At 42.6% G+C, this 13,950-nt stretch overlaps 1 protein-coding gene across 1 annotated transcript in view; it reads left to right on the top strand.

Moving 5' to 3' along the window:
• LOC106611628 (protocadherin Fat 4) overlaps positions 1 to 6,182 on the top strand; it is a 100,970-nt gene extending 94,788 nt beyond the window's left edge. The window contains exon 17 of the mRNA XM_014212033.2: positions 697 to 6,182. Coding sequence (XP_014067508.2) covers positions 697 to 2,597 — 1,901 coding nt within the window. The 3' untranslated portion in view covers positions 2,598 to 6,182. The remainder of the gene's footprint in view (positions 1 to 696) is intronic.
• Positions 6,183 to 13,950: the final 7,768 nt, after the last annotated feature.

Genomic DNA, 13,950 nt, shown 5'->3' on the forward strand with positions numbered 1-13,950 from the left:
TTGGCCTCTTTCACACAATAAGGTACGGATATACTTCAAAATAAACGCACATGCCTATGGCAGGCTGTCTTGCCTAGCACGAAGGTTATCTGGTCCCGGTTTCTTGGTGCCACACCTACACCAAGTAGGAACTGACCCTCGCTTAATATGCATGTAGAAGCATTTGTGGTCTGGTGTGCATTTAACTAGTAAGGATCTAATGAATAGAACAAAATGGGATAAATTCAATAAACATGTGTTTACATCTGTGAGGGAACTTTGTGAAGCAAAATGAAAGCGAAGGTTTGAATTAGTCACCAAAACATTTCTTCCAGATGGATGTCTTGAAGCGATACGAGGTCTGAAGATTGTCTGGCATCCACCTATGTTTTTGAAAATAATTACATTGGCTTCTCTCAGAGTTGCCAATGATTTATTTACGCGTTTGAGAATGGGATTTGTCGAGGTGTTTTCCATGAGGACATTTCATTGAGATTTTGGCCGATGCTTAACCAATTTGCCGACTAAACAAAATTCCTCCAGTTCTGATTATAGCTTTCAGTTCCTGTTATTTACAAGTTGGCTATCCCAGCCACTTGGCACATTCTGAAAAACGCTCAAACTTAATTCGGAAATTATCACTGTGTTGTCTTAATAGCCATCCAGAAGTGCTTCCTGTTATTTGAACACCTCTTCCTCTCCCTATTCTTCCCACAGGCTTCGACGGCTGCCTGGCCTATGTGAAGTACAATGGGGAAAATCTTCCCTTCAGCGGAGATCACAGCACTGTCACCATCTCCAAGACCAGCCCAGCCGTCAAGATCGGCTGCAGAGGGCCCAACCTGTGTGACAGCAGCCCATGCTGGGACGGTCTGATGTGCGTCAACCAGTGGTACACCTACCAGTGCCTCCCGCCCGGCGAATGCGCCTCGAACCCCTGCCAGAACCGAGGGAGCTGCGTCCCTGGCCCCCACTCTAGTTACACCTGCGTCTGCTCTGAATTCTACACTGGCAAGACCTGCGAGACCCTGGTGGCGTGCCTGGGGGTTCAGTGCCCTCAGGGCACACTCTGCAAGACAGCCAACAACGGCGGCTTCATCTGCAGCCCGAGCCCCACGGCCAAGGAGCTGACCTTGCCCATCTGGGCGGTACCGGCCATTGTGGGCAGCTGTGCCACAGCCCTGGCCCTGGTGGTGCTCAGTCTGATCCTCTGCAACCACTGCAAGGGCCGCAACAAGACCAACGTGCCAAAGGAGGAGAAGCAGCCCAAGGAGAAGAAGAAGAAGAAGAAGAAGAAGAAAGGGAGCGAGAACGTGGCGTTTGATGACCCAGATAACATCCCGCCGTATGGCGACGACATGACGGTGAGGAAGCAGCCTGAGGGGAACCCCAAGCCAGACATCATCGAGAGGGAGAACCCCTACCTGATCTACGACGAGACAGACATCCCCCACAACAACGAGACCATCCCCAGCGCCCCATGTGCCCCCTGCCAGATGCCTGAGGCAGACATCGAGCACTATGACATAGACAACGCCAGCAGCATCGCCCCGTCCGACGCCGACATCATCCAGCATTACAAGCAGTTCCGCAGCCACACGCCCAAGTTCTCCATCCAGAGACACAGCCCTCTGGGCTTCGCCAGACAGTCTCCCCTGCCCTTGGGGGCCACCAGCTACACCTACCAGCCTCAGTACAGCCAGGCCCTGAGGTCCACCCCTCTCAGCCACTCAGCCTGCCCCACACCCAACCCCCTCTCAAGGCACAGCCCGGCCCCCTTCACCAAGCCCTCGTCCTTCTACCGCAACACCCCCACTAGGGAGCTGAACCTGGCCCGCCGGGATGGAAGCCCACTGGACCTGCACCACAACGAGATGGGCCAGCCGGGCGCCATGTTCAACTACGCCACCCGGCTGGGCCGCCGCAGCAAGAGCCCCCAGACCATGGCGGGCCACGGCTCCCGGCCGAGCAGCCGGCTCAAGCAGCCCATTGAGCAGATCCCTCTGGAAACGGGGCCCCCTGTGGGGCTATCCATCGAGGAGGTGGAGCGGCTCAACACGCCGCGGCCCCGCAACCCCAGCATCTGCAGCGCCGACCACGGCCGCTCCTCATCCGAGGAGGAATGCCGCAGGCCCATGTCACGGGTCCGCAACCCGGCCGATGGCATCCCCGCCCCCCCGGAGTCATCATCTGAGAGTGACTCGCACGACTCCTTCACCTGCTCAGAGATGGAGTACGACCGGGAGAAGCCAGTGGCATACAGCTCCAGGGTGCCCAAGCTGTCGCAGGTCAACGAGTCGGATGCCGACGACGAGGACTACGGCGGGCGGCTCAAGCAGAGGCGTTACTCCAGCCGGTGGGCCGAGGGCGGGCCCGCTGCACAGGCGCCAATGACGGACCATTACACTTTGCCCCATAAACTGGGCCAGCAAGCCGGGGGCTTCAACTGGGACAACCTGTTGAACTGGGGCCCCGGCTTCGGCCATTACGTGGATGTGTTCAAGGACCTGGCCCTGCTGCCGGAGAACGCAGCTGCAAAAGAGATGGACATTGAGATGAACAGTGGGGACGGGTCAGTGACCATTCTGAATGAAGGGGAGGCCGAGCAATATGTATGAGACTGTTTATTACAATCCCCGTACAATATGGTATGTTCTCTGAAAGGCAAACGAAGACAATGTATATAAGAAGCAGAGAACATTGGACTAGCAGTCTCCATTAATGTCTTTGTGCAGTAAGGCAGAAAGGGACACCTGTAATATTACTTCGAACAGAGTTAAAACCTCTTGGAAGAGTTTACCAGTCCTTTCCAGACCTCATACTGTAACTGTACAATCATTCATCTCTTTAAGGCGTCATTATGCGAAATACATTAACACCAAATGGTTGGAACAAAGAGCCTGTGTCTGAATCCAGTTTAGGAACTGCAAAGCTCCATTTTATCTTAATCAAAATGTAGCTGGTCTGTATTACCAATAATGCCACTCCTTTGCAAAACTTCTGTTACATTCACTTGTGAGAGATAAGAGGAGTGATAACGTTGAAACACTTTGCAGGAGAAATTCCAAAGGCCATAGCAATAGTAACCCCAGCCTGTGTCTTTTTTTGTCCCGATTCTCATTTTTAAAAGGAAGCATGTGTGTTTTGATCCTACTGCACCTGTAAGCATCAAGATACAGCCCGTGGTGTGAAAATGAGCACACCACTATGTTCGCACGGTAATCGAGGCCTGCCAATGTTATGACACGAGCACGGTAACCACTTTCTCTGGCTGTATGTGCTCACAGATGACTGGCGAAGCACTCCAAGAGCTAGGATTAATCAAGTCCCTGCCTTATCGACATTTGAGGATGGAGAATGGGGAGGATACTGTTGGTTCTGTTGGCGGGGGGTGGGAAGGGAAGGTTCTGGGGTGAATAGTCTGGGTCACAATCCTTCGAGCTGGAGTGTTATTCGACCAGCCAAAAGGTTTGGGCAAAGCTAGCTGATCCATCCTATCTTGACGTGAACCCCGCCCTACTAAGACTATGAACTTGTGTACATTTTTTTTATTCATGGGAAATCATGGAAGTTATAGTTGTCAGTGTTTTTGTCCCTTCTTTTTAAATCTATGTTTGGTTTCTACTTTTTGTACTGTTTATTAACTTAAATGACTTAAGCAGTGTTTTATGGATATTTTCACATGCTCAAGTGTATGTTCTTACTTTCAGGGAAAGTAAGATCGAAGACTTATTTTTTACATTTGTTACGTATGTAACATCAGTATTTTCCACTTTTGATAAAACTATAACATGCTTTGTAAATGTAAAAAGCCAATAACAGAATAAAAAGTATTTATTTAAAGGTCTCTTTCAATACAAAGTGAGCACACCATGCGGTAAGCAATCTCACTGCAATCCTATGGGGGCTGTCTAAAAATAACGCAAACTTAAAATAGGAACCTTTGAGCTCATATAGCAGCTCAATAATGTGGGTGGTAAGGTATTTTATACTCTAAGGACTCTAAGCCTGTTGTGGGCAGAGTTTAAATAAAGCTTGGGCTGAATTGAACAAAACATTTGAAAAGGCCATTGAGGACCTAAATGAAACTGAGCCACGGTGCTGGCAGCCAAGCACAACATCCAGCGGACACTGCGACGCAGGGCCCCGTATTGCTTTCAACAATTATTTACATCTGGCTTATTCAGCAGAACAATTTTTTCGTAGCCTGGTGATCCGGTATGCAACATGCTTATCTTCTCTGTCATCGAGAAAGAGAGAGAGAGGCCATGAACCAAGCGAGGAGTGACAACCCAAATCTGGTGGATTACTGTGGGCTCCTGGAGAGGTTCTGTCCTGCCGAGACCAATGTTGACGAAGCCTGCTTGGGAATGCTGTACCATGCTGATGCTGAAATAATAATAACACTCATAATGATAATGACAGTAAGTGAAAAAGAACCTTGAGTAAATACAAGAGAAGGTGAATTAAAATGAACCTCACAGCATCTCTCTCTCTTTACTGTTTGTGAGATTGGCATGGCAGGGTATCAAAATGAATAGAGGAGTCAAAGATTGCATAGCATGCACTCCAACTATATGTGAATTAGAAAGGGAGACAAACCCCGATAGGGGATAGGGAAACAGGGCTGCATAAAGGGAGTCTTGTCCTACTAAATGAAACTAGAGATATGGGTAGACACTGTATACTTGTCGTAGAAGGATTTGTTGTAGTTGAAAAGTTGCCAAAATTGTGTTGTTGAATTGTCTTATCGTAATAATTGCCATTAGCTGGTTATGAAATGGAATTGCTACAGTGTATACTGTATATTTCTGAGGAACGTAATATATAACACTGGATAAACACAGTTAATGTTATTTCAATGGAGTCAAATGGACAAACACTCATAGGGCTTTATTCAATCCGTATCGCAGAAGTTCAGCGTTACAGCGTGATTGAAAATTAGGGGTTAATCCAACCCTTAACGGTGACGCGTTACAGATTTCGCGATAGAAATGTGAAGAGCATTTCCGATTGAGATGACAAATGCAGCATTTACTGTGAATGCCGTCTCCGCTAAAACATTGGCTTTAAATTTCAATTGGGCTTTATGTCTGAATTTCCGCGATAAGGATTGAATAGGCAATGTTCCCGCGTTAGCGGAGACCGCGTTCACAGTAAGCGCTATAGATGTCGGCTCAATCTGAAATGACCTTTTACATTTCTAACGCGCAATCCGTAGCGCTTCAGAGATACAGATTTAATAGAGCCCCTAGTCAAGCACAACTTCACATGATCACATTTGTTAGTTTAGCAGTGCAGGGTGACTAAGTTATCAACATTCGCTACATGAAGTTATCAACGTGTCAAGTTAAAATTGGAACAAATTGTTTTCCAAGCGAGTGATAATGACGGAGATGCCAACAAGGCGTTCCTAATGTTCTGTATCTCCCCATGCCAAAACCTTTTTGTCTTGACTGAAGGCGCGAAAGGAGCTAGAGGCAATTTCCCATGCAGCTTAGTGGTGAGCGAAACCATTTTAAAGTCCACAAGTGTCATCGAATGAAACTGCCATTAAAATGGTTTTGATCTACTCTGTTTACTTTGACTTGTCCTCAATGTTTATAAGAGGATGTGGTGTGGCAATATTATTGACTTTCTTAAATCATCCAGTTCGTTCAAAATCCTCCCCGAGCTTGTTTATAAAGATTGATTATTCCTAAGACTCCAGCGTCATGAGGCACGATGAAACTATAACAGCTTTCCTTAGGCTTAAATGATGTGGCTTTTAATTAAAAGCATTGTCAGAGGAACATAAGCTTTATTCACTAACAAGACTCAAAGTTGTTGGCTGATCCTAAAATCTATTCTGGGAAGTGGCCTGCCTATCTTTCATGTAGTTAAAGCGCAAGAGGATAATCTACTGACTGGAACATCATACGAAGAATTTAGTTCCAAAACGCTATATCCATTCACTTTTCACATTTGTTTTTTTTATTATGAGAAATGATTGCTTATGGGTACCTTTTTTGTTTGTGAAATATATTACTGTTCTCAGATTTTTAATTCATAGATTTGAAATGTGTATTAAAATGGATTTTGTTGCAAAACGCTATATGCTGTATACATTGTTTAGCTGGAATAGAATGTTTGTTTCCTGTATACTTTACATACATAACTCATTTTACTGTATTGATTCATTTAAATAAATTATTTTGTTAAAATATTGATGTCACAAATGTATCATTTGTACAGTTCTTTGTTAAAAATGTTACTATTTGTCTGACTATGTCAAACCTATCAGTGCTACATTTTTCTCTGAGAGTGAGGCGTATATATAGCGTTTTGCAACAAAACATTGATTATTTATCTCTTTGAAATTAAATGATCTAGTGATAGGTTTCAAACAAATACATGTCTGTCATTGAACAACCCCATGCCATTATTAGAAAGTGAGAAGGTTATTTAAACAATAAAAGCTCATTTACCAACATTTCTGAAAATGGATATATAGCTTTTTGCAATTAAACTCTTCATTAATGACCAGCTTTTTGAGGCAGGTGTTCATTTATGCTGACAGAATCTTAAGACCTTGATGGATACATGGAGGACAATCGCTGGCTCATTGGTGAAATACTTGCATGTGAAATAACAGCAAAGAGGTCTTCATAATAAGGAGTGTTCAAGTTCACATCTGCATCAAAGCTGTGTCGTTGCCTTCAATAGTGTTCCTCAATGCTGTGCTTAACGCAGCCAACTCGATGCCTTTCAACTGACATGAAAGCATCAATGAAATAAACTGCGGGAAAGAGAGAAATGGTTTACATACTTTTGTATGTCTGCATCTTTGGAATATAATATATTGTTTCTATGACTTTCTGGCAGATTCTCTAGTCCAAAAGGAAGGATTATGTAGGCTTATACAGTATGCAGTGGCGTGTCCAGAGGGCGGCTACGTCCACCCCTGAATTCTGATTGGCCACCCAAGTGCCCCCCCCCCCACCACCAGAATTCTGAGATCTGATAGAATGTCTATGAATATATTGATAATTTTGACCAAGATGTAAAAAAAACAAAAAGAGTATCACATGCCATATTATTTTTGGCCAGACAGCACCAGATACCTGGGCTACAGATACCAAGACAGAGCGGCACTGTTTGCCTCGCGAATTGAAGGAACATTATGAAACACGGATACACACGCACGAGAAATCATTTTTTACGTTTGTTAAAAAAAAAATTGCAAACATTTCAGGGGAAGCCTAGCTTCCCTTGGCATCGGTGAATACATGCCACTCTGTAGGCTGAACGTCATGACACTGGTGGCGTTCGTAATTGATGTCCCTTTCCATTCAAATGGCGGTGGCACGGTGCGCTGTTCGGATGCTGGACTTATTTTGAGGTAGATGAAGTTGCGAAAGGTAGCCTACTTTTTGAAGTGATTAGTTTGACAATCGGATGAGAACATCATGACTGGTTGTGTTCATGACACATTAAAAGGTAATGCATTTTTACAGTTAGAATAACATCTTTACTATAAAGCCCATGAACAAAAGGTGGTGCACGTGCACGCATAGGAGGTCCCATAAAAAAAAAGGTCCCCTCGAATGTCACGGTAGAATTCACACTCTGGATGGCACTTTCACGAAGTGAATTTACTCCTGTATGATAATACCCTCATAAAAAAATCCTGACCTTGAACGCTAACACTTTAACAAGACTTTTCAAGTTGATTTATGATTTACCTCAACAGGGAAATGTACCAAACCTAAGCATTTAAAGCATCAAACTATAATAATTATATTGAAAAAAATCCATCTTGCATCGATTAAGGTTCAAAATGTTATGCCCCCCCCCTAAACTGGTTCTGTGCCCCACCTTGGTCACCCCATTCAAAATGTTCTGGACACCCCACTGCTTATATGCCACCCTCTTGAAAACGTTACCAGAAGCATCTGATAAGTGCTAAGCAGCAAACATCAACTGGTATCAAACGTCCCGTTGCAGTGACACTACACGCTCTGTTTCATCTGCAGACGCTTAAAGGACAACACCGCCCCATCTGGTATGAGTTATGATGTTTAACGGCTGGCTCAGCGTTTTGTTTTATTTTGTTTTGTTTTCTATTTCAGGGGGATGCTGACTTAATTGTCGCCTTGCTCTCTGTGCTTGGCTAACGGTTGAACAAGTGTCCTGTCCCCTGGGGAAAAACATAACACACTTGTCTTAGATTTGGAAAGATAGTCTGGTTGACATTGATTCGGGGTGAGATAAAGGCAAATTTGACTACGGTAACTACAGTGGACGTTTACAGTGCCTCCGACCTAAATGTTTGAGCTCAGAGGTTTTACTCAGAGTCGGCTATTCATCAGACGGAGAGGTCTCCTTCAAATCATCCATGGTCTCAGCTTCAAGACACAAACATGGAAAAAGTGATTGTCTATAAGCAATGGTCAACAAGCAATCCCCAGTCAGGCCAAAGCCACAGCATATAACATTACACACACAAACATCTGCATGGGCCAAGTCCTTACACTGCCAAGTATGCATCTGTGGGTGGGTCGCCTATCTAAATGTTTACTTACTCTGCAGGCCACCACCTCATCATATAACATTGAATGCATACTGATAGTGATTCCTCCATTTATGGAGTGTATGCTAAATTATTTTCATGGAATCGCTATAGAGCAAAGAAAGACAACTGAGACCAAATCAATGCTGCTACTGGTGCCAAGACTCGCCTAAGTTGGCAAAGAACACAGAACTGTAGAAACTACTCAATAAAAATTGCTTCACAGAGTTCCATAAGTAAGACAAGCAATTACTCTGAATGCACTATGGGAATTGGTTTATTTCATGAATCATTGTGCGAATTGAAAAAGGTGTGTGTCAGTTATCACCCTCACAGTTAGTCATTTCCCCATAACTATTTCCACACTAACACTGGGGAAAGAAGACACCAGTTTTAAGTTGAGGTGCACACAGTCTCAGTGTATTGCAAATCTTTACAATATTCCCTTTTTTCAGTGATTGTGAAGCCCAGACCCGACAGCTCTGAATTATGTGTTGCTGATTCGTTCTCTCAGCTACAGTAAGAAACGTAGAAACAGCTGCCTTCTATGTAGTTACCACATATTTCAGCATGGCTGTTATGCTTATGAAATCATTCTGTAGGGGGATTTTACACACAATGACCTTCTGGGCAACAACTATTCCAGAGGAACTTTTCAGTACTTCTTGTGCACTTGTATTTTATAGACTTGTAGTATTGTACTCTGGGTGAGGATGATAATGTAAAATACCACCATGGATAATTTGTTTCCTGCGTTTGAATTTGACTGCACTGGCTTCCATCCCAAGTTGACCTAATTCTGTACCTGAGGGAATTTTGTACTTCTATAGTTTTCTACTACTGCATCAGTCCTTCTTTGACAGGCTTGCATGTATATATAGAGGGGGGTAAACAAAAGCCATGTCCAAATAAATGCATCTCTTTGGTATGGAGGAGTGCACAGACACTTAACAGCTGTTTCAGGCACATACATTTTCACAATAACATTCATTGCCTAATTGTCGGCCTTCACTCATTGGGCATACTTCAGTCGCTCCGTATCCCCTATGGACTTTCCCATGCCCCCTATATCTTTCCTCATGTCTTAATCTTTTCATTCTGTCAAGCGAGCTCTCGGCAGCCTCAATGCTATTTCCAAGGTCTGGGCTTCATGCTAATTGTGTGTCAATGGTTTGGTTACCTCCCACCTACATAATGCACCTTGTTTCCTCAGCTCAAATCTGGACTGGACCATTTGTGGTCTCATTAGAATGTGGTGGGGAGAAGAAAGAGACTGTATAAGCCATGCCCCGAGCATTTGATGTAAACTACGATACAATGAAAACGTGATTAGGGGTCTTGTTTTTCAGGGAAACGGGTAGCTTAGTTTCGGATGGGAGTCGATCACTGCATTGAATTTAACTGAGTTACTTTATTTCTCCAGAAGGAACTTCAGTTGTAGCAAGTCGGATAGGATAAAGACAAAGATATATAGTAAACATATAAACAGCAACATACACACATGATTGGGGGGGTTACTAAGCTAACAAATGGAAATGTTTTAAGATGGTCATAATATGGCAAGTCAGACAGTCCAAACATAAATTATAAGAAACAAGGTTTTGAAGTGCCTATCCTATATAAAAGAAAGCTTTTTGTTTTTTTGACACATATTTAACCCTTTTTTTTGTTGGCACAAAACTACTTCCATGAATTTTTGAAACCTGTAACGGTCACCTTCAGACGAGACACTCGTAGAGCAAAGCGGAGAACCCCATCGTGTTGGTGAGAGTGTCCTATTTCCATAGTAGGGTCATATTAGTTTGCAGCAAAATGTGTTCAGATGCTACAGACAGTCTCCTGGTCTGACAAACAGCGCTGTAGCTCTGCCACTTTCGACAACAGATGCAGATGGCCTACATAGGTAAATGGATTGAGACACGGCCCATGCAACCAAAAAAAATTGATATCTCCAGCTTAAACGGATGGATTTCGATGGGGATTATGCTTATTATGCTAATTCAACTGACGCACGGGTGCGTCAATCGATTCCTAAGGATTGAGCTGTGCTTTACAAGATGAACATAAGTCACACAAATACATTTTCATTTAAAAACATTCCTTTGAAATTCTCAAAGGATGAGACTGGACATACTCTAATTTAATCCATAAAGTGTTCGTTGTATTCAAACCATCTGAGTATATTTTTTAAAGTTACTCACTTGTATTGACAAAACCCGTCAGTTCAAATGGCAGTGCTGTCATGCAGTTTCTTTTGGCATTATCCTCAATGACACCTTACAAAGTAGCACAACGACTCTATTGCTAGCAGTGTAATGAAAAGACACAAGAGGTTTTAAGGTTATGAAAATCATAGCTCAGAAGTGAATGCTCAGCCATTCCGTGGGTTTAGTGAAAGTACCTCAGTGAAAGGCACACATGAATTGTGCTAATTGTGTCCACGTAGACCCCAAATTGGCTGTTTTTCTTCAACCACTCGGCACTGAGACTAGAGCCACGCACCATTACCATCCATTCAATTGGAGTTCCTTTGATCTTCGCAGAGGGAACAATGGGGAGCACACAGCGATAGAACAAATAGAAGAGAAAAAACATCATCAACAATTCAAATGTGCCCAATTATTGGACCATAAATAAAAGCCTAATTAGCATAAATTGCTCCCACATTATTGCTATTTTTATATTATATATTATTTCTTGTTTTTTTCCCAGAATTTTCGGTTAACGTTCGCTTTAAACAATTCAATGTTGGTGTAATGTTTGCTTGCGTTATGATGGAGATGCTTAATTTCATAGCGAAATTGCTGCCTAATTAAAACTGGTGGGTAAATATTTACTTTACTGCAATATCCACATCTGTTTTTGTTTTTTTGGGACACATAACTCATGTTGTCTCAGTTGGAAAAACCAGATGATTTTGTTTCTCTGGTTCATGGTCAGAGTGTTGTCGACGAGGGAAATTATCACAATTTGAAGTTAGGTATTGATTTTGATTCCTATCAGGGAACACTCAATGAGACTTCAGTGACTATGATGTATTTCTCCTCTGATGTAATGAGCATCGAGGCAATTCTAGAATGTTATGAGAGAGTCTGTGTTGACTCAATAAATGTTCCTGATTGTAGCTCTTGCCAATTAATTAATAGAGCACAGGAGACCTGACCAAATATAGATATGGAGCAATGGGAAAATACCTCTCTTACCAAGTAGACTAGAAGTAGGTGTGAAGTTAATTGTAGGCAGCTATTGAGATGAATGTGTTCTGTTGAGCATGATGTCATGACCATTCTAGGAGAGGACAGTAAGAGTATATGAAGGGTTACTTGTTTCGGATGCGAAGACACCCATTCTATTGATTACCAAAATAATATATGTTTTTTTTTCAAATACAAAGGCCTGTCCAAACATAAATATCCTCAGTAACCTCTTGTTTTCACAGACTAAACTACGTATCCAAAAATGGATAAAGCAGCTTTGAAAACAGCTCTATTTCCTGATGATTAATTGACCTGGATATCATTAATGATAGGGCTATATTGTTGGCTCTCCTCAAAAAGCGTGGAGAATAGCATTATGTTCTATAAAGACTTCCTTTGACGCCTTTCGGTTGAAACCTCAACCTAAAACGATGGTCCAATGTCTACTCCCACACAATTAGATGGAGTGAGCTGAAGTTTGATCCTTTGACTTCCAGTCTCTTTTGTTCTCTTTTGTGGGTTTGGTTTAGTTTTCATTACACACTCTGATTCATGTAACTCCAATTTATAATAACCAGTTCCAGCATGGAAGGTTACAATAATAAACCGTAATTCTTTTCTCAAGTTTGAATGTTTTCCTTGGTCACTGTTGAAGTCACCGTGCCATTAAAACGCCAAAAATGACTTCATTGTGATTTCTATCCAACTTTGGCGGGAAATCCTTACTGTTGTCTATTGCTCTACTGACACGATATTTCAGGTCGTTTTGTGGTGTTAAAAAAAAAAGCCTTTCTAAATTGGGATGTCTCTAAGTAGCATGAAGATGTTGAGAATGCATATCATACAGTGCCTTCAGAAAGTATTCACACCCCTTGAGTATTTCCACATTTTGTTGTGTTACAGCCTGTATTTAAAATTGATAAAATGTTGTGTAACTGGCCTACACACAATATCAAATGATGTCAAAGTGGAATTATGTTTTTCCAAAATATTCCTAATGAATAGAAAAGGGAAAGCTGAAATGCCTTCAGTCAGTAAGTACTTAACCCATGTGTTATGGCAAGCCGTTCAGGAGTAGAAATGTGCTTAAATAAGTAACACGTACTCGCTCTATGTGCATTAATAGTGTTTAACATGATTTCTGAATGACAACTTCACCTCTGTACCCCACACATACAATTATCTGTAAAGTCCCTCAGTCGAGCAGTGAATTTCAAACACAGATCCAACCACTAAGGCAAGGGAGGTTTTCCAACGCCTCGCAAAGAAAGGCAACTTTTGGTAGATGGGTAAAAATACAAAAAAGCAGACATTGAATGTTCCTGGTGAAGTTATTAATTACACTTTGGATGGTGTATCAATACACCCAGTCACTACAGAGATACAGGCATGCTTCCTAACTCAGTTACAGGAGAGGAAGGAAACAGGGATTTCACCATGAGGACAATGGTGACTTTAAAACAGTGACAGAGTTTAAATGATAAACAATGGCTTTTGTTTTGCGTCAGAAATAAGAGCTAAGAAATAGAATAGGGGTTAGTTAGACCTTGTGAACAGCGTCTATGACACTGTTACAGGTTTTGGTTTTTCCATTTATGTTTTGAGGTAGCACTTCAGGACATGTAGCTCTTTAGAACATAGGACACACCAATTGGTATCACCTTGTTAGTCAGTATGTGTTACACATGTGCTGGTTGCCATCTCGTTAGTTGGAAGGCGTTTCACCTGTGGTGGCACAGGTGCTATTTAAGAGTGGCTGGCCCAGTGCTCCAGTGGTCTTGAGAGATATGGAGGTGTCAGCCCCTTTAGTTAGCTCTCCTGTTTTGATTTCTAGGAAAACATTTCTTTGTCTGATTTCCCTGCTCCACATTTTTGGTTCGCTTCCTGTCTTTAAGTTTGGTGTGGGTTTTTCTTTTGTTTGCCTTTCATGGGCAAATTAAGTGGGCACTCATGGTTGGTGTCTTTTAGTTTCCAGGTGTTGTTGCTAGTCAACTTTCAGTGGACACCCCAATGAGTGTCTTTCAGAACCCCTTCTAAAACCCTGTATGTTTTTGTTTTGGTTGTTGGTCAGTGACTCTTTGTTAGTTCCCCCATCTTTTTGAGCGACATTTTTGGTTTTCTTGCTGGGGAACGTAACGAGCACCTCCAAATGTTTATCAATGAAGGCAAACAATAATGTGAATAAATTAGTCTTAATGCTCTAGTATAGATGTTTAAAGTTCA

The sequence above is a fragment of the Salmo salar genome, chromosome ssa09 (assembly GCF_905237065.1).
Source record: "Salmo salar chromosome ssa09, Ssal_v3.1, whole genome shotgun sequence".
NCBI classification, from domain to species: Eukaryota; Metazoa; Chordata; class Actinopteri; order Salmoniformes; family Salmonidae; genus Salmo; species Salmo salar.